Source organism: Dreissena polymorpha, chromosome 3 (genome assembly GCF_020536995.1).
Source record: "Dreissena polymorpha isolate Duluth1 chromosome 3, UMN_Dpol_1.0, whole genome shotgun sequence".
NCBI classification, from domain to species: Eukaryota; Metazoa; Mollusca; class Bivalvia; order Myida; family Dreissenidae; genus Dreissena; species Dreissena polymorpha.
In genome coordinates this window covers 98,618,346-98,640,316 of record NC_068357.1, presented here as the reverse complement: position 1 = coordinate 98,640,316, position 21,971 = coordinate 98,618,346, and the positions used below count along the sequence as shown (strand labels likewise).

General features: G+C 33.3%; 2 protein-coding genes across 2 annotated transcripts in view; both read right to left on the bottom strand.

The window, feature by feature from the left end:
• The window catches only part of LOC127875479 (uncharacterized), a 3,319-nt gene extending 1,027 nt beyond the window's left edge, over positions 1–2,292 (bottom strand). The window contains exons 1-4 of the mRNA XM_052420556.1: positions 1,628–2,292; positions 1,400–1,418; positions 1,004–1,060; positions 1–371 (exon numbers count right to left, since the gene is read on the bottom strand). The exon at positions 1–371 is cut by the window's left edge and continues 1,027 nt beyond it. Of these exons, the coding sequence (XP_052276516.1) occupies positions 26–371; positions 1,004–1,060; positions 1,400–1,418; positions 1,628–1,718 (513 nt within the window). The 5' untranslated portion in view covers positions 1,719–2,292 and the 3' untranslated portion in view covers positions 1–25. The remainder of the gene's footprint in view (positions 372–1,003; positions 1,061–1,399; positions 1,419–1,627) is intronic.
• The window catches only part of LOC127872457 (deleted in malignant brain tumors 1 protein-like), a 40,213-nt gene continuing 20,108 nt past the window's right edge, over positions 1,867–21,971 (bottom strand). The window contains exons 4-12 of the mRNA XM_052415790.1: positions 21,389–21,539; positions 16,889–17,061; positions 15,995–16,139; positions 13,826–13,998; positions 7,464–7,718; positions 4,053–4,334; positions 3,420–3,776; positions 2,516–2,608; positions 1,867–1,883 (exon numbers count right to left, since the gene is read on the bottom strand). Coding sequence (XP_052271750.1) covers positions 1,867–1,883; positions 2,516–2,608; positions 3,420–3,776; positions 4,053–4,334; positions 7,464–7,718; positions 13,826–13,998; positions 15,995–16,139; positions 16,889–17,061; positions 21,389–21,539 — 1,646 coding nt within the window. The remainder of the gene's footprint in view (positions 1,884–2,515; positions 2,609–3,419; positions 3,777–4,052; positions 4,335–7,463; positions 7,719–13,825; positions 13,999–15,994; positions 16,140–16,888; positions 17,062–21,388; positions 21,540–21,971) is intronic.

The window sequence follows — 21,971 nt, the reverse complement described above, 5'->3', positions numbered from 1 at the left end:
TACTAAATTGGTGTTTTCCCGAGCGTTATTTGGGTGCAATATATATGTTCAGCTGGATTTTTTGTGCACCATTTTTTAATTCATCTTCATTTTCTTCTTGTATGGGTGCGCAACTCACAGACCATTCTGCTGAAGGGGTCTTTGAAGACGTGTGTGCTAACGTTATGTTGATACACCCATGTTCCAACTCTGTATTTTGTGCTAACTGTGTGTTTTCATTCACGCGGTTATACGATCTCCTGCCGGGGGCTTTGTTCTTTGGTTTATCCAATTGCTTGGTCGCATTCTTATAGTCGTTTGAATGACGTTTGGCTTCGTCGTTTGAATGACCTTTGGCTTTGATATACTGATTTCTATCCATAGACGCTTTTCTGTAAAAACCGAACTCAGATTGATAAATAACCAATACAAATGTGCTTGTAAAGGGTGCGTTTTTTAAATATCTGCACATGTCATTATAAGTTTAATATTGACTCGTAGTTGTATTTGTCTAACTTAAATCATTATCTTATTCTGTAGAGTTTGTTCTTTAAATAGAGAATAATGATGTCGACATTTTTAGTGAATAAGATTCATATACGTATTGATTGATAATTATTTAGAAACGATACATAAATCATTTAAGTTTACGAGAATACGTTTCACTTCTGCGGAAGTGCTTAATTTGAATACAAGTCGGTATTGAAAGCAAAGCAATGTGTTTGATTTGAGAAGACAATCATGGTTTCGGCTTATACGGAGTTTATATTTTGGGTTCATAGCTCGTCAAAACAAATTGTATACTCATGAACTCAATGACGATAAATCCGCTCTTGAATTGTTTTCTATATTTTGTAATCGATTTACTTTGTGAACTTGTGTCACCGTTTCATTGACAAAACCATACCACTCAGAAGGAAGGTATTAGACTCATTTTACAATATATATAGCCTTTGTGCTGGTTTTAGTGGTTGTCGAGATATGTATTATTATAAAACGTCAACTGAGGTCTAGGATCAACAACCTGCCGGGGACTTGTCCAGCTGAATGAGGCTCTTCATCATCGACTTTAAAAGTTGCGCTTTAGTAAAATAAATATATACAATATAAATATTCAATAAAATGTTTTAAACAATTTTGCCGATGTAGCACCACTTAAGATGAGTGTAATAAGGTAAATTGTTTGAATATGGAATATAGAATTTAATGTATCAGTCGACCATGACAAGACAGAATCGTACCTCAAAAAGTGCAAGTGTAACCATGGATACTAGTTACCGTTTCTATGAAAACAAAAAATATTGTTATTTAAATCCAAACACGATTGAGTGCGTTTTACATATATAAAAACTTAGTTTTAAGATAAGTCAATTGAGTTCAACAAAGAAATTTTAAAACAAATATTCAAAGACACACTTACTCATAACCCTCTGCACGCACTGAAATTAGAAGATACATTAATACCTTTAGGTGCAAGCCCATACCTTAAATTAGACTGGTCGACCCACGAGAGAATAGAATATATATTGCATTGTGTTTTTTAATATCCGATTATCCGATAGATTTGGTGGCGGTACATGTAAACATTCGTTATTAGGTCCATACAACTTTTTAATATTTTTTTTCGACACAAATAAGTTCTAGTTACCCTGGCTCTGTTCCTCTTTTATAGTGCCGAGAATTTTCGGAAACGGGATCATTTGTCTGGAAAATAAATTATTTACTGCCATGACGCGCATAAACTGGTTGCGTTTGCGATCGTTTTTTAAAAATAATGTATCTTAAAGTTTAAGTAATGCATTTCTTAGGTTTACGCATATCTAGATTCATATTATTACATATAAAAATACATTAAGATTTGGATATTCGATAGCATATACAAGTTACTTACGGAGGCTTTTTATCTGCAATCAAAAATAAATAACATGCTTATTTGCGTTTGATTGAAAACGCTTGTTCTGTTTTCTCATTTGTTAAATTTAATGAAACGTGTGTCAAAATAAAATACACTTTACACGAATGGTCTAATATGTACTGCGCTTGGAGTACGTAGTTAAAGCCACACACTTTGCCTCTGACCTTGAAGTGAAATACATGTTAACCAATACATATAGATACAATTTGAAGTGTGCAAAATTGTCATTAAATATATAGCCTAGTTAGCAAGTAATTAATTATTTTTCAAACGGTATCGCCTTTAAAACCGAAAGTAGGATTTATAGACGCATACGTCCTTTCGACAAACGCGATTACTTTTAAGTTTTAAAGCGCAAAAAGACGGATTTCTACCTTGCAACCACCAGATATATTCTAATTGGCATAGATAAAATATGTTTTTTGTTTATACTTCAATTAACTATGCCAAATAAGTTGTTGGCTTTAAGTTGCTCCTAGTAAACATTAGTTGAGTGTATTTTAGTCAATATTTGTGTTAAGAACAAAGGTATAATATAATTATGATTCAACATTTGTTATGATAGTAGCTTTTTTAAGCTGAAAGTCATACAACAAACTTAACTTTAAATGTTTAACTTACTACGCGTCTTCTTCCTTACAAAGCAAACAATCAAAACAATCAGCACTACGCCTGCAAGGCCGCCAATTACACTCCCCACTGTCATTCCAACATCTGAAGGCATAGTTTACTCTGAGTAAATATCCAAATAAGAAACGAATTATGTAACCATACTTAAACTTAAAGAGCATTGATGATATTTGTATTAATTGTATTTTTATAATGTTATATCATACCTTAAGTAGATACTTTTAAAAACTAGAACAAAATAGCGAAAGTCCAAAAGAAGTAAAAAGTCACATTCACCTCTTGGTAAACCGGACTGTTTTTTTGCGTCTTGTATTTTATACATTTTATAAGTACTCCTCAGATTATTTTAAAATTTAAAGACAATACCAGGCAGTCAGAATCCTATTTTTTGTTTGCATTTGCAACCTTATTTTTGTTTCAACTTCAAAAGAAAATTCATAAGAAACAGCAGGTATAACGTTTGTATCGACTATGTTTTGTTGGTTCCCTGTGTTATTTCGTTGATTGGGATTATGATTGAGTATAGACCTTTATATTTTAGCTCGATTTCATGGAAAGCTTGAGGCTTATTGAAACGCTCTCGAGTCCGTTTCTTGGGACAAAAACCAGTATTATTGGTGTATTGGGGAGAGAACGAAGGCCGCTCCATGTGGAGATCAAAGCCGTGACCTCCCGGTCGCTAGGCGGACATTATATCCACTAGGCCATTATGATTTAAATATATCACAAAAGTGTATTTAAAAACCTATGGCACTATGCCAAGAAAAATAATGTTGAAAAAGTACTAGATAAATTAAGTTGAACAGCCTTTGTATACGTTGTTTTTATTGTATTATATCGTATGGTCATTAAAATGATTGAAATTGAAAATTACAAAAAGCCTGTGTTTACATACGTTGAGCAGTAGCGTCCGGTTTATACACGTTGAGGGAAAAGTATGCTGTTGTTTTTCCAAAATCGTTATTGAAGTTCACTGACCAATGCCCGAAGTAATCTTCATGCATAGCGTTGATCACCACTGACAGCGTTTGGATCTCGCTTGCAATGTTTTTATTATGGAAAGATACGGAGCCAGTACCTTTCTCTAAGTTAACAGTGATATTTTCTGAGGTACTCATTATGCGATTTCCTATCTTGATCACAATTCCGGTTCTCGGAACGGCTGGGAAGGCGTAAACCGGAATGGTGAGGTTCAGTGGGTCGCCTTTTGAGACGCTATATGCTTTTGTGTATGCCAACAGAATGGGTACGTCTAGAATGGAACATATTAAACATTTAAACATTTAAACATTTTAAACATTTTTTTTTCTGAGGAACACAATTGTTTTATAGTCATACCAATAATCCATTAATGCGTAAATCAGTGGCGAAACACAAACCTTGGAAACAGGATACCACCTTCACGATATAAGAGTTAATACTGATAATGAATAATTTTGCTTTAATATTATAATACATGCTGAAAAATCTCATAACATTTTAATAAAACAAATTAAAATATGTGTAAAGGTGTTCGTATAGGACGTACCTTTTATAACCAGATCCAACAGTTGACTTTGTTGTATTGCCCCATTTTTACGAATACCATTTTCAACTGCGCACTTGTACGTTCCGTTGTCCTGGTAACTTAGTTTCTGTAGGGCCGCATTACGTGACCCGTCTGTACCCGATTGAAAACTGATGTTTCTTATCAGAGAGCCTGATATGCGATGCTCCAGTGCGTGAAAAGTATAATTGTCGGGATTTCCCGCGGCTGTGCAAGTGAATATCTTTGCGCGCTCGTCCCAAGTTAGCGTCACATCAGGGGCGTCTTAATGGACATAAAACAATACATAATATAATTGTTTTTATGTATTTTTATGTACCATATTTTCTATATAATGTAGCTTGTAGACGTAATGCTTTAAACGAGGTACACAAAATCCATGCATAACATTATACCGACACAAACACACAGTTCACACGCACAGATACATACACAAATAACATCTTATACTAGAAACAAATGATTGGAAAAATTTAACCTTTCATTAATCATAGACAATCAAAAAGAGCTCAAGAATGGATTCATAAGTTTCAGTAAAGTTAATTCAAAATATGTAATTGTAAAACTGTAAATAAGGGAGTCAAAATTTTGATCTTATAATGTGATATAGTCATGTCTACTTTACATGACATTAAATAACACTGTTTTTAATACCTGTGTGCACGGGCAATGATATAGAAAAAATGTGCATTCTAGTAAAAAGGACTATAGCTAGCTGGTCTATTAAAGGAGCCGAAAAAAATCATCGCCTTCCCTTCCTTCAATTAAATCAAACGTAAAGACTTTATGAGGCAAACAGAATATAAATGTTTAGAAATACTGACGACAAGTAACACAGCAAAACTTATTAAACTATTCCTTTTTATAAAAGAATCATTCATTATGCGGTCTTACAATGTCAATGCTTGTAATATATATCCTTTACGAATGAATGTTGGTTGAATTATGTATGTATAAACACAAGTTTAACAATTATTAGCCTTTATCATTTGCGGCAAATTTTAATTTTATTTAGTTCAATATTGTTAGTTGTGTTAAAATACGGTTAGATCAAAAAAGCTTTGTATTTATTTATAAAAGTGATTACCACATCGAGTTGATGTGACATGCACAAGAACCATAATCAAACACTTTCCAAAATAAGAGTAAGCATAATATCCCTTTCGTACGATGTAAATTTTCAGGGATGTGTCTCAGATACGATACAAGATTTCAACATTAAACTTCATTGATGTAAAGATACATATTATGTCACATCTCATCGATTTCTACACACCCATGTCGTTAAAATCTTGTATCATATCTGAGATATACCCTGAAAAGTTTTATACTACGAAAACAAAAAAGGAAAATAGTTATTATTTAAGAAAGTGCATGGTAAAAATTTGTATGCGTGAAACTTCTCCTCATAGATATCAATACACCCATGCCGTTTCATGTTGAAACAATGTATTGTTATCTGACCTATAGCCCTGAAATGTTAGATCATTAAAACACAATTAAATGGAAATAACTCTTGATTTAGTAAGTGAAAGGTTATGGTTCATTTGCATTGCACATCTCATTAATACGAAGTCGCATATTGATATCTTATATAGTTTCTGAGATATAGCCCTGAACATTTTGCGACAGACGGACGGGCGGACATTACTTACGGAACGACGGACAACGCAAAATATATATATATATATCCCTCGGACTTTGCGGAGTTTAATAAATACAAACTGTCAATTCATTAATTAATACGATGGGAGCAGACGTATAATATTCTTCATGCACGTTTTCAAACGCATTGTAGCAATATTTATGAACATTCGGACACGAAAAACATATCAGAAAGTCCATGTTGTCAATGTGGCTAGATTAAAGATAATATCACTTTTTCTTTACTTGCCAACTACTAAAAATAGCAATTTTATTTGACATGTTGTCCAGTTTCAGACCTTACACTTTGCAAAAACTTATCTTCGGTGTCAAAACAAATTCGTTGAGAAAAAACATGTTCAGTATTTCATCCGAGATAGTAATAGATGTTAACATCACTCCATCTAATTAACATACCTTATTCTTTTGACAATGCCCTGTCCCAAAACTGTTTTATTGTCTTATCGCAACATTTTTAAATTGCAAAAACTTATTTTACGTTGTCAGTGGAAGAAACTTCCCGTTCGGGGAACTAGGGGAATCCCCATATTGGTTTCCTGATCGGGAAACACATGGACAAAATTTGCATTTTTATACCCGATCGGGAAATAAAACAGCAATTGTTTGGTGGGTTCAGAAAATAGACTGGGGGAAAACTTTAATATACACAAAATCTGTTTTAACACCGCCTTTCTGTAGAGGAAATACATATCTAAATTTTTACCGTGCAAAATGTTTTTTAAGGTCCTGGTTTTCTTTCAATATAGTTGCCAAATTTGTATAATCTACGTAATCTACGTAAAAATGGTAAAATCAATGGTTTTCCGAATTAGAAACAAATTTTCCCGATCGGAAAACTATCGGAACCGTCAGTTTCGGAGGTTTCCTGATTGGAAAACATAGTTTCCTAATCAGGAAAAAGTACAGATGTATCCAGTTAATGTATACATGTATTATTTCTAGACATAAACACAAACATGGCATCAACAGTTGAAAGTGGCCGTTTTCCTCAACAATGTGGCACTAGTTCAGTGCATTCATACTGGAAAATTCAGCCTACTCAGAAAATTGTCCAAACAACTAACATCATAAAGGACGAAAGCTCATTAATACCACTGAAAATAAAAAAAAATAGTTCGAAGTCGTATTAGCAAATAAAGGCGTAACTACGATAACAAACACGTATTGATGCAAATAAAGGTGTAGCTACGATAACAAACGCGTAATAACGCAAACAAACGCACTATAACGCTAAAAAAGGCGTAATAACGCCAAACTGAAAGGCGTACACACGCTTAAAAGGCATAATACATGGTTGTGTAGATAACAAATTAGACTTTTTGTATTATGACTGATTTGATTTTCCCTTTCCTATACTGTATACTCCAACTTACATTCGACACTGTAAATAGTCTTGACATTTCTATACATCGTAGTTAAAATTTAAATAGTGTACACCATATATGAAGCAGTTCCAATTGACATAAGAGAGAAATAGCCTAAGACTCGAGCTTTTTTTCTCAATTCTATAAAATTGTACTTTGTAGTCTTAATGTAAAGCATATATTGTCAAAAGTAGAATGTATGTTTATACTATATTTCTTTCATGTTTTTAAAAATAATAAAATAAATATTGTTTCAACCAGACATTCGCTTAATGCGGCATAAATATTCTTTTCCGCGGAAAGTCTTTCATTATTTTATTTTTATTTCGCACGTGAATTCAACAGGAATACTGATAAAACTTACACTGTACTTTAATTGTGGTTGATCCCCTGAAAAAGGACCCATTAACGGTGACTCGACAATATATTGTTGCTGAATTCCAATCCCGTTTTATATTTGTCAGCATTATGTCTTGTTGAGAAGTGTCTCCGTTTATCGCTATCGATGACGTCCAGAAGTAGTTACACCTTGATGAGAAGCATGTTGATAGTTGGCAAAGAAGACGGAGGCTGCTGTTTTCATTTACCGGCTGATTACCAATAATCGACACAGATGGACCTGAAATAGACATTTGAATAGATAATTATTATTATAACTATCAAGGAAACCAGCTTAAACAACCCATCCTATTAAGGATGTCAGCAATATTTTGTGCTCTAGAAGAATGTAAGATAATATTTACTTATTTTGGTTTTAAGAAAAATGCATTTATATTTCTCATAATAAATTAAGCTACACTCATTTCATTGAATTATTTCATTAAATAAAACTCTTCATGTCGGATAATTTACGTTTGCTTTCTCAGATATGCAATGTTTATCTTACTCCATCGTTTTTATTACACTTTAGGATACATTTTGTCAAAGCAACGCCTGCCGTCAAGAACAGACACTATCTGCATTTACTGAAATGTTTAAATTCATTCATATACACACACAAAACTTACCTATCGTTCTCTATTATACAAAATCTCAAAAAGAGTTCATTGACCCGTTTTTCAAAGTTTTAATTAATTGCGTGTACTTTCAAATTGACCATTGTTGATTTACATGTTTTCTAATATTTAGCATTTTAGTTTTAGAAAAGCGAAAGCCTTTTATCTTATAATGTATTTTATAGATAAAATTCATAATCAAAATAATCGGGTTGTATTGATAAAATAAAAATAAATTAATGACAAAATGTTATTGCATCTTAAAATTCATTTTTGACATAATCGTTTAAAGGGTTATGTTCACAGATTTTGGCATGTATTGAAGTTTGATAAATGTAAACATTGGATATAAAACCCTCCAGCACAAAACATCAATAACATAACAAAAAATGAAAAAAAGAACCCTCAACTGGGCTCGACTCACTGACCCCTGGAGTAAAAGTCTATCGCATAGACCACTCGGCCATCCGTGCTCATACAATCAGTAATGTGTTTTATACCTTTTATATGCAAACCTCGTGGTTCACAAAATTTAACAACAACAGAACTCTCCAAATTATTAAATCGTTTCGCGTTGAAACGCTTTATAATTTTCTCTTTTTTTAATCGTCAAAAGATGCAGATAATGGATATTTTAGAGCATGGTAAATGTTCAGTATTACTGTTTCCTCACAAATATGATAACAACAATGAAAATTTGCGAACCTGAAACAATTTTTTTTCAATGTAACAAAATGTGAAAAGGTCCCTTTAAGTCAATATTAGGAATCATGTAAACACTTCATTGTTTGTTAACACTTAACAGTCACGAAGTATCAATTAATGAAGCAAATGGAAATGAAATACTACAATACTACATTTGCAGTAATAGCAATTCAAGTTCTAACATTTGTTTGCACCCAGCCCCGCCTAGTGTTTCAGAGTAGATGATTATAAGGGACGGGCTCTGTCAGTATAAATCCTCTGAACACTTGTAAACTTCATATATCGTCTCCATACTTAAATAATAGTAAATTAAATCATACAAAGCATGGTTCTATTTTCTCACACAAAAGGAAGTAATAATTGTACAAATTGATGAGCCATATAAAAGAGAAAAAAAAACTTTTGCTTTTCAAGCACATCTTTCATATCGACAAAATCATAACGAAATGTTGAATGGCAACGGACACTTTTGATTTCAAAGTATGATCGTACATTTCACATGTGGCATTAAACTTAGACTTTTCATTACGTATATGATCAAAGTGACCAGTGACAAACAATGTGATCTTCAAATGATTAACCAAATATTGTCCAATTTGAATACAATAACGAGAGAGATTATATACATGCGATGTTGAGAAGATACGACAATGTTTAACTGACGGTCTCATTTATATTATTGTACTGTGTGTTCAAATTAAAGATTGTATATATTGTCTGATTACTAAGGCCTGTCATATTGTCTACGCAAGCTTAAATATTTCAATTCCTTGTTAATATAGACCCACTGAATAAAACATGTAAAGACTTGCTGTATGATAGTATTTAGTTCTCAGAAAATGAATACGTTTCATATATGTATACTTCGGTTAATCTGCAAGAATACAAACACTTTCAATGTCTTGCCCTTGGAATCATGCCTTTACAAACTGTTTTTACTCTTCCAATTAGATCCACTAAACCCAAGAGACACCAATTCAGGAATATTTACAAAGCGTGAATATAACCATCATGGTTATCATGTATTATATTAAATAAGAATAGTTAAAACTGCCTGATTCGTTGCTCATTCACACAATGATAATGCTAACTTGTTTTAAAATGTATGGATTTTGAATATGTATATATTCATCATTAACAAGGTAGGTGCTTGTTGAGTCGTGGGTTCTTTTTGAGTCGTGGGTATCATGATTTTATAAAATGTTCGCATATTATTCACTTCGTACCGGGAAACGTGTTGACATAGTCATTATCGTTTTGCTAATAAAAAATAAGATAAAAACAGGTCAATAATGTCATTCATCATAACTCGATACGTTATTAAACATTTTTCCTTTTTAGTATTTATATAAATAGTGTTTCCTAGTAACACAAATTCATTCATTTATGAGTATTTTCAACATCTTCTGCTGACATTTGTTTACAAGCAAATAACACCCCCTGCTAATTCAGTTTTAAGGCTCTTTTAGCAAGAGAATCGAGAAACTGGAAAAGCCCATCAGAATCCACGGCTAAAGAAGATTCTTTATGCAAGATGGCAGTTTGACACTATCAACACAATCCATTAATTATAATTATTACAGGAAAATCAAATTTTTTTTTAAGACAAGGACCAAAGGTTTATAATTTTGTTTAAAAAGTATATATGTTTTAAATATTTGTGATGGAACATCTTTAAAAAAATTACTCACGACCTAAAAATCATATACATGACAAAATATAATAGCCGTTCCGAGATGTCATGTCGTCTGCTCAAGCTCTTGACAAATAATGTCAACTTAATTTAAAACATTTACGAGATTTTGTCTTTGGTGTTATCTCCTTAAAATGTATGTAATATTTCCTAGTTTTGTCATTTCGAAAGATGAAAATAATTTACCGACTTAAAGATTCCTTGCTTGTGAAATCGTATCTACACACTATTTTATAAACACTCGTTTAAGTACGTCAACTTTGTGACGAAATTCAATGCATCTGAGCCTAAACCCCTCTAAAGGTAGAATGCACTTAAACGATATGAACACATGTCCAATGAGCGTTCGTTCATATTTTCTAGTTCTTATAAATTAAAGGAACTAAGAATATATCGTCGTTTGTAAACGATGTAGCGAAATATTTGCGACATAGTTCTAACTCTTTGCAAAATCGCTTTACAAATTTGCTAACTTTTAACATATAGTATACCTTACATCATAATGCTTCTTTCTTGGTTATCTCTTCTAAGTATTTTAGTGACCTTACTCCGGGGATGTTTTTATGTTAGTGCCCGCTCAACACTAGTGTATTAGTTACCTATGACAAGAGGCTTACAAAGCAAGTGCTTCAACAATAACGAACGGTCGCTTTGCCAGTGTGTCATACGAATAAAGTTTCTGGTAAATATTTTACATTTTTCTATGATTTATTATAATTTATTTAAAAAACCAGGTTCTAAAATGTATTGAATTAGAAAGTGTATAGACCATAGGGTTCTTCCTCGCTTAAAAATGATCTTCCAGTCAACCTGCAGTGCTAGTTGCTGGTTATTTAAAAAAAAGCTAGGAGCAATACATCGACAATTTCAGTCCGTGTAGAAGGTTCCGAACTTACAAGGATTCACGCAGCCTTGAAACTGTTTTTACATTTGTCAAAGACAAAAAATACAGACGGCCTTTTAAGTGCTCGAGCATTATATTAAGTGAAATTTATATTAAATATGATCCGAAACTACCAAGGATATGGAACCCCTTAAATGACTCTAATATATATCAGTAAAAATATACATGCATTCCTAATTTGATCATATGCACTCTGGGGTAAATAGTTCCAAGCAATATTATAGTATAAGGTATATTTAAAATAATTAAATAAAATAACTGATTGAAAAAGGAATGTCTTCAAAGTGATGTTTTGGAAGATTGCACAACAAGACTTGTGATCATTGAACTATAATGTTTACCACTTCTTCGTAAATCAGAATTATCTCCGAAGCACAAATAGGACAAATTCCTATATTTGTTGTTCAAAGTCAATGCATATTTTCACATGTGGCGGTACATTTGATGCAGCTCCATAGCAAACATCCTGTAGGTTACAATCCACCAAGTGTTGACAATTTAAACTTTCTAAACTATATAGCAACTGGTTTCTAGTTATAGACGCAATATAAACAAAACGTGGTCACTGGTAAACAAACAAATGTAATTTGTATCACTCTACAATATATTTTTGTTTTCGGAAACAAAATAGTGTTATCCCTATCTAAAAAACGTTCGTGGCGGGTTTATTGGCTCAATTATGAGCAAACAAGCACAAACAAGTCACCCGGGGTAAGTTAATGTATAACTGCTCTTGTGTTGTTCTCTATAGTCACATAATTAGTGGTGTAAAAGAGTCACTTATTGCATAAAAAATGATTTAATTTCCAAAATTGCAAGAGATAGATAAAAACATAAATTGAACGACGTGCTCACGCAAAAGTGTATACCCATGCCTCAGAGTTCGTAACGTATTTGAACATGAGAGAAAAATCTATATAAAAAATGATTCCATATATTTTTCAATAATTGCTTAAATACATAGTAGTAATTTAAACGGCCTCGTGCTATAGTGTATCCATGATCATCGTGTCACTGTTTCCAATGCTAATGGGGTCAGATAGCCTCGTAACATGTATTACAAAAATATTAAATGTATAAACTTGCTTGCTTCAAATAAAGCAAGAAGTTAGTTGCAATAATTCAACTCTCAGCTCTATAACCCAATGGGCTGCTGAGAGTTGCAATGCGCTCTCTCTTGTCCATGGGTGCAAAATGTTATCAACAATGCAAGGGTTAAGGAACACTGAAACTGCAAGAACTTATTAAAGTTTACCTGTTTAAACCACAAACTCATCCAAATGGTACCATTAAAGCAATAAATAATTGCTTTTTATTGACTTAATATAGTTTTTCTTTCGTACGCTGTATCCGCCATATTGGAAAATTGACCCAATATTGGTAAGGTCGCAGAACACCAATATTTTGCACGTCGGGTTATGTGATGGAGCCTATTTAAGTCGACAACGATATCGAATATTCGACACAGAAAAACTGTTTCAAATTCAAAATAAAAATGTCAACGAGAATAGTGTGTTGATACATTGTCGTATGTATCAGGGTACATGCAAAGGATAACGTCCGTACGTTGCCGTTCAGGTAAATTTAACATGTTTATTCAGTTTATTCATTATTTTTATCAATATGTCTCGAACGACGTCTGTTTAGTGAAGCGCACGGATTCTCTGCGCTGAACTGCACCCATGTTTATATAGGGGTGCATATGGACTCCCAGAGCCGCCATAGCAAAAATTATCAAAAGCTCTGGGAGTCCGTTTATATGGACTAAGCAAGAATTATGCCAATCAGTCATGATTATAATATACGGCTTCATGTTACAGAACTAGAAATGGCATGACTGTCAGATGTTGTAACAAGGTCAAGTTAAAATTGAAAAAGAAATGATTGAATTTGTTATAATTCATAAGGCGTTACATTGACAGTTGTTGTCATGGTGTATTATCATGCTCACTGAGGCCGGCTGTAATATTCCGATGGTTTAAACCATTCTTGTTGGCTTCTTTATGTTCGGACTCTGTTGCTGATTTATATTTTCATATTCCATATTCCAGATAATAGACACACGTGACTGCCATGGTTACAGCAATATTAATTGGCACCTACCCGTTCTAGCACGATCATCAAGTGTATACACGACTGGTATTACATACTTTTTGGGAACAGCTCTCATTTATCTTTTATCTGCAGTTAATTTGTGATGGACGGGAAACAGTTTGAGACAAATAAGTTTAACAATGTGAACATTAGCTTCAAGTTGCTTGTGTCAGTTTTCATCGAAGTAACTGAATGTATGTTACTATTTCTGGGCACAATTGTGACAGTGCAACCCTGTGAGAGTAGTGTCAAATCAATATATGATTTAAACACGTTTATTTTCATTTGTGTGCTCGTTAACGTAAATATAATGATAATGCACTATAGATGCTCACTACAATCCACTCCGACATCATCTCTATGTTGACAGTTGTGAACGCCCCAGTTATTAGCCCGACAGTTGGACAAACTCGACTCTGTTCCGTTACACCTCACGTCATCTAGCCATATTGGACCAGTACCCTGTCCATAATAGTCGCTACTCAAGGCAACGGGTGGTAAAAGGTTCCTACCAAGAGAGCAGACGTTAAAATAAGGAATTCACCAAAATATTGTTTTCTTATTACCTAATTGCAACAAAATGTTAAAAGCCGGAATAATTTAAACTCTAAGCAAGACTGGTTGCAACGTTACCAGTGAAGGGCTTGCGCATCTGTGCTTATTCAGATCAGTGAATGAGAAGGCGACACAAATTTGAAGCCTCATTTTTTCGATTTTCGTAGGAAATAAAGATATATAAAGTTGGTGTTCAGTGCAGTATGAATAAAATATTTAATCATAAAATGATTTCTGATCCCATTTGAAAAACACACCTCAAGCTCCTGCAGAGCAATCAATTATCAGATGATCAGGGGTAATTATTGTTCGAGGAACGAACAAAAAAAAGAGTTCTGTTAGGTTTTTTCGTATCGCCCCGATACGAAAAAAAACATAACTGACCCTTTTATTTGTATTGAATACATTATGGAATGTTATGTGGTGTTTATTATTTAGATTTTCTGTTTGTAAAGTATGTTTAATACACGTATACAGTAAACACAGATAATACTATAATACAAAATTGACGTGTATTGGTTCTGTTAACAAATGATTTAATGTAGCAAAAGAACATTGATAAATCACTATACAATGTTTTTACGTGTTGCAATAATTCAAAGTTAATAGCAAAAAGCACAACAAATACTCACTGTGTACTATTTATCTATTGTTTTCTGTCATTTAAAAAAACAATACACACGCAAACTTTGTATTTACAAAACGTTTAATATATTGTATAAGAGAGGTCGGGAGTTTGACGTTGAACATGAAAAACTTGTTCACACTTGTTTCTGTTTCTCAATGTCAGTGAATATATTTATTAACAACTCTCAACTATTTGGAATAGTTTTAAGTGTAATAGCAAGCAAAAACGTTGATTCAAATAGTTTGCCTTCCACGGGAAAAGTACCCGATACTTTTAAATGCAAAAGATATTTAGCTGTACGCCACACATGAATTTGGTGTGCGAGGTGATTGCTCGAAGAAATATCCCGTTTGGAATTTGATCGAATTATTGTAGTTGTGAAGCACAAACTCTGAGATCTTTCGTGGTAATGGAAATGTACGCAATGAGGCGATATAACAAGAAGTTAATTAGGGATGTTAACATCAAAAGACTCATGCGAACAAGACCAAATGGGTCCTAATAATGGCCATACTGGTTCATCTTAATTAAAATTGAGATGATGGAAGGATCTTAACAAGTGCAATGTTTTTACTAATTACAATTAGGAAAAATAGTTACTCCCAAGGCCAACCATTTTACACTACATTATAAATATTTGAATACATTTGTAGAATACCACTGTATGATTTTACATACCTCTAAGTCTTATGGTTCTATAGAAGATTGTAAACATGATTTTGTGTTGCAATTATATTTGTAACAAGTAACCCATTGTGTGTTACAACCTTGGTGAATAATTTAAACACACTTTGTACAGGACCACTGCATTTTGTTTACTAACACCAAATGGATACTCAAAGCGTTAAAAATTAAGGAGAATAATATATTGTTTAATGTGTATGTATATGCTAGAGAATTAAAGTCCTCAATCGCGGGCAAAATATTTAACCAAGAAGAATAATGTTAACAAGTTGCATAAAAGACCGTCATATGATGCCAAAAAATGACTAATAAACGTGTTTGTCTTTTTAATATATACATATAACGACACTAAGTTACCAACATGAAGGTTCACATTTTGAGCCTAAGGGCATAATTTCAAATATACTCCGTTAAAGACTACAACACCATGTCGCATAACAAACACCAAAACTGTGTAAAATGCCGTTCTAGCGGTGACGTTTTTTCTAATATATTGCTTTCCCTACATAGATAACGAAATAGAGCCCAAATGGGGGATTAAAACAAACTAATTATGGGACTACCGTACATGGGACTACATGCCATTTAAACAAGATCATCAGATGCCGAGTATAAACTTCCTGATAATATTACAAACCCTGTGAATCCCAGCATGCGACAAACAACTTTTGCTGCCAAACTGTCGAAGTAGTCGTCACATATTGTACCCCAAGTGTTGTTGAAGAAAACCTCGAGACGCCCTTGGGTATGACTGGATCCATTTACAAGTCGAAAATTCAGGCCTAAAAGTAGAGAAAACGTATTACAAGAACGCCACAATGGAAATCGCAAGGGTTAAACCACTTATTAGAGCAATAGTGACTTAAATGGTGGAATCTGAGCTTCATCACATGTTGCATCTTTTACACTGCCTAGAGCCATGATAGAACAAAATTAGTGATTAAACACTGAACTATGCACAATTGATTTTAGGATCCAAATTATTAACTGGATTATTGATGTGACTAAGCAGACATGAACATATTTTCAAATGTATTGATCATAATGTCATCAGATGATTAGTTACTTCAGTGACTGGTTACTATATAGTTTCGAAAATAAAAACAAATATCACTATAAATGACTCATATTGATTCTGTTTGGTCAATTTTAGGTAGATTGTATCAGGTGGCAACACACGGAATCATTAAGGTCGATAAAAATGTCAAGCAAGTTGTTAGTTGTTTAACCACGGCAACACTGTATAATGAACATAGCTGATACAATATTTGATAGAATTTGGATCTTAATTTTAACAAGGAGTCTCTTCCCCCAAATAAAAATCTAGATTTTTAAAAGAAAAGTGTTTTCTTAATGTGTAAGCTTTTATCAAAAACAAAATGTTAGGTAAATTTATATCGTCTGTTTGTAAGTTGCCCACTATGAAAACTTGCATAATAATTATATGCATTTACTAATAAAAATTGCAACCCAATAAGACAAGTTTCATTTGATTAAATGAAATAAATGTGAATTTACTGTATAAGCTTACCACAATCTACCCCGACATCTTCGTAATGACTACAGTAGTTATTGCCCCAATCTAAGGCCTGGCAGAAGGACAAACTCGACTCGGTACCTTTACACGTCACGTAAGCCAGCCATATTGGGCCAGTACCCTTGCCATAAGTGGCGCTACCAAATGCAACAGCTGCTAACAGGCTCCTACCAATAGAGCAGTCATTGAAATAAGGAAATCGACAAAACCGGCTTAAATTGTTATACTATTGTTAAACATGTAACAAGTAAGCCTATAGGTAACTGAAACCCTTATCAAACCTGATTCAAAATATACAAGTTAATAGCTTTTTGGTTTGTGCTAATTAATATCACTGTGACTGAATGAAGACATATATTTATAGCCACACCTTCCCTTATATTTCCGCGGTTTTACAGATAATCTATTTGATTATGCATCCAAGTGCTTGTCTTTACCTCTCACCCAAATATGAGCCCGTGGTTGGTCAAATTCAGTCCTTGATTACTGTACTGATCAATTACATCAATATTATGTGTTCGCTGGAAGCGGTAGAAAGAAATCCTACATTGAAATTTACTGCCGTTTGAATGCAATATTTTAACATTTAGTTTTTTAGATGGTCGCTTAGCGACCGTCTAAGGTGGTTAGTCAAAAATTCAGGTCGACACGGCTTAGCTACTAGGAGCACAATACCTAGTTACTACGCGTATCCGCGCGAGAAAGAGTTGTATAATTTATACAAGAGGTTTGAGTTCTCCAATTATATTCATTCACAAATGGAAACATGATATTAATATCGTGTTAAATGCAATAGTTTCGAACGGTGCTTTTATAGAAAAGAATAAATAAACAATGATCGTATTGTACGTCTCGCGGAGGAGATTGTTTATGAATGATTAAAATAGTCTACTTTCTGCAGCGTCTTCATGACGTAGTATTTTTGCTCAGTCCATTCATAATTATGAGGTTACTGATAGATGCGCCTGTCGATAAACAAAGGAAAGTCCACGGGCGATAACAACGCAATAGGTTACGCTCTCACATACACCTCAATGACGTAGTACAGGTCGTAAATTGAGGCTATTAATAGATTCGGGAAAAAGTTAACGCTTATTTATATTCTCAATTTATAAAATGTTGAACATAAGTTCAACAATAACTTCAGCGATACGATAGACAAAAACAAAAAAAATGTTTCATAATCGCTAAACCCGAATATAACAAACAATTTATAATAATAATACGAATGACCTGTTTCGTAACCTCGTTCATGCTACTACAGCGGCTATTTCTGGAAAACGTTCTTTGGTTCTCAACAGATAGCGGCGATCTTTTGTATTTACGGGTGCTAGCAACGCAAAAGTAGAAGGTTAGTAGAAGGTTTAGCTTGTTTATATTCACAGTTCTCAATACATAGACAGTTGGATATTAGTTCATCAATTCCTACAGGCATACTATAGGCAACCTCGAAAATGCTTTGTAATCGCTAAAACCGAAAACAACTAAATATATTATATTAAATATATTTATAACAATAAATATCTTTTAAAAATGTAGTCGGCGTATACGCTGACTTTGAAATACAGTTTTCAATTTACTTTTCTAAATAAATAAATACAATTAAACAAAAGTTAATCTATTGTGTTGTGTTTTTCACTTGTAAGTTGTATATTCACCGCATGAAATGTGCGTTAGCATTGTCAAACCACACATTAGTGTGAGTAGATAAAAAAATATACTACGGGAGAGCACTTCATATGTGTCCTCATATGCCTTGTTATGAGTATCTTTCTTCACTATCGAAATGTATCGTATGTTGATATTTGATTTAAACGCAGTTTTCTTTCGACACATTTAAATCACACGTCAATAGCGCGTCAGGCCAGAGGCGATGCTGTTCGCTATAAAATCACTCAATGTGTTATGTTTCTCCTTACCAGAATGAGAGATAGCTGAGTGGGCTATTTATATGATGGGCGCATATGGAATAAGACCCATTTTCGCATGACGAGGGTCATTACAAATCTCATTGCGAATTGAAAATGCCACATTTAAGAACAATGCGTTTTGATACAAAATTGAATTCAAAATAGCAAACTTGTTAATAATGGCAGCCTATCCACACATTAAGGAATGATTTCCAGACGTGCTGACCAAGTACGGCAAACATAGTGGTATGATAATTAAACGTTTTTCTCTTATCGTGACACTATACTATTTCGATAATGATTGTTTTCTCATCTTGGAGGCGAAAGTGAAATTCTGCGAGATGGATTGTAACGCGTAATTGTAACAGGGTCACAATTTGTGTCGTTTGAGCATACAGAGAGTAGTCCGGAATTCCTTACACTGAACAGTGCTACATAATTTGAATTGAGCACATACGCAGTGATGTAGCAAAAATTCAGAGGTTATATCTCGAATCAGCTTATAAATATTTGAACATATTCATGCGTGTCTGTTGGCGTTATGTAAAAGTCACTAAGATGAAAACTGAGTAAAACAGCTATGCCTAAAAGCGCATTAGTGCTCTATACATATGTTTATGTCAGCGTTGTTGACACCGTATGAACTGCTCGGGTAACAAGTAAAGCATAAACAGCAATGTTTATATACTTTTATTCCTCCATATACAAGATACGAAGATTATTGTATATTTTCAATTTGTATATGGTGTAAAAAATCAAAAGTTTTGGAATTTTCATTATGAAGTTATATTCTTGGTGAGATAGTTATTTAATATTAGAAAAAATATTCCTTTAATATGATGGTGACTGCAAATTTTCTTTATATTAAGTTCTCATTACCATTTTCATCATACTTTCTATGCTTTCAGAACGTCAAAAGCATGTTGTTTTTATTTTGTCTAAGTTATTTCTATGAAATAATAAGGATGATAAAAAGTGCACACAAGACTCGACCCGTGCGCTATGACACACACTTTATAAAGTTGAATGGTGTGTGTTCATTTCAAACTTGCGATTGATTTTGAAAAATGAATTGCGTGTTAAATTATGCAATAGCGAACATCTTCCGTGCCTTCAGCGCTTTGATTTATTATCGCAATTGAACAAAGACATTTAGGTTAAACTGAACTCATTTATCAGACAATCAAAGAATGATCCTTGTTGAAAGTTAGTACTTACGCGAGACCGAGGCGATAAGGAACAAACTGATCGAACTTTTATTATCGGAAATTACGTTAATTGAAGACTGTTATAAGTGTTATCGGGTGTTTATTCTTCATAAATGTTTCAATGCATTATACTTGTATGCACTCATACACTAACCATATATACTACTTTTGATTTTTATCACTTTTGATTCACATTATGCAATAAGATTTTCAGTGTTAAAAAATGATCTTATCTAGGCAAATACCACAGACAAATCACTTTAAAGTGCTAATACGTGTATCGACGCCACGTGAAAGTTTTAAAAGGTAAAGAACGAAAGAAATATAAAAAATCAATGTCAATGTACAACTAGTTGGGTGTGTCTGTCAATGTTATCAATTATCAAATACAAAAAAGTTGTTTTCATTATGTTGCATACATGTCACAAAGTGTGTTGCAAGCTTTGATCCCTGGAGCATACCTTAAACAAAATTGTATTGGACCGCTGCATGTTGCTAAACAACAACATAAAGAAAACAAGTAAAATACATTCTATATTAATGAAAACGATGCAAAAATAAACTATTTACCTTCAAATATATAGTAGTACATTGCAATAGACAATATGCCAACACAAAATAAAAATTCGATTCACTGAAAACGTAATTAATCTTTTTTATACATTCTATTAACAATATAACACTTTTCTATTTTAACGGTCATTCTTCTTTTGAGCAACATCTAACGTCGACAAATATCTAGACTCTAAGTCTTATTATTTAGGAGAATAATACATTTTTCAAAATAGTGGATATATAAGTTCAGGAATTAATTTTCTCGATGGCGGGGAAATGTATAACCCCAAGGGAATGATTTGAACAAAGTTTGCACAGGACCATAATATGCAAGTTCAAATACTTTTGGGCTTTTTCAATATTGGAATATAACGACATAATGTTACCACCATCTTTGGGCCAATTCTAATCCTAGACGTATCATTTGAACAACCTTCATAGAGGACTACAACATTATGTTGCATAACAAATATCACAACTTTGAGCTGTGTCGTTTCAAAGATTTTGATATTTCAATTTTCACTACATACCAAATATTACATTTCTCGGCATTGAAGATCAGAGTAACATGTTTTCGACATTTTATATCTATTTCGACCTCTGCTGACCTTCTGGAACGATTTCAAGAATTATTGAAGAATTCGACGATTAAGACGAATGTGTTGTTTAAAGTAAATTATGTACGAAACACAACACATAACACTCGAAGACACACGCCAGAGTGCCAACCGCGATAGCAACTAACAATAAACAATTAGTGAGGTGAGTTTAAAACCAAATCATCAGATGTCAAGTATAACCTAAGTAATATTGTTACAAACCCGGGGAATCCCAGCATGCGACAAACAACTTTTGCTGCCAAATTGTCAAAGTTGTCATCACAGATAGTACCCCAAGTGTTGTTGTAGAAAATCTCGACACGCCCTTGGCTAGGCCTTAATCCATTTACTAGGCGAATTTTCAGGTCTGAATCTGGAAAAAAAAACGTACCGTAATTACTCTAAGTTTTCGGACAACCCCATTCTTAGCCAAAATAATTATTTTTCCTGACTCTATATTTTTAGACATATGAGTTGTCGTCTATAGTTAATGACTCTAATTTTCGGGCAGTATATTTTACAGCGCTATTTTACTAGATAAATGCCATTTTTTCGCTTATCTGTGACTTTTCGATCATGTAGTTTTACAACTGGATTAATGGCATAAAAACTAGCATAACATGCCCTGAGGGCAATGGACCATTTAAATTGCGTTATTGCGTAGATTACCGTGTATATCGGTATAAAAGAATGGTTTCACCCAACAGCACTTGAAATGATATTCTATTCAGGAAGCAGTATGGGTTTTTTATAACGTTTGTAAATACCACTTCAGGTAAGAGATTAAAAATACGCGAAGTTGTAT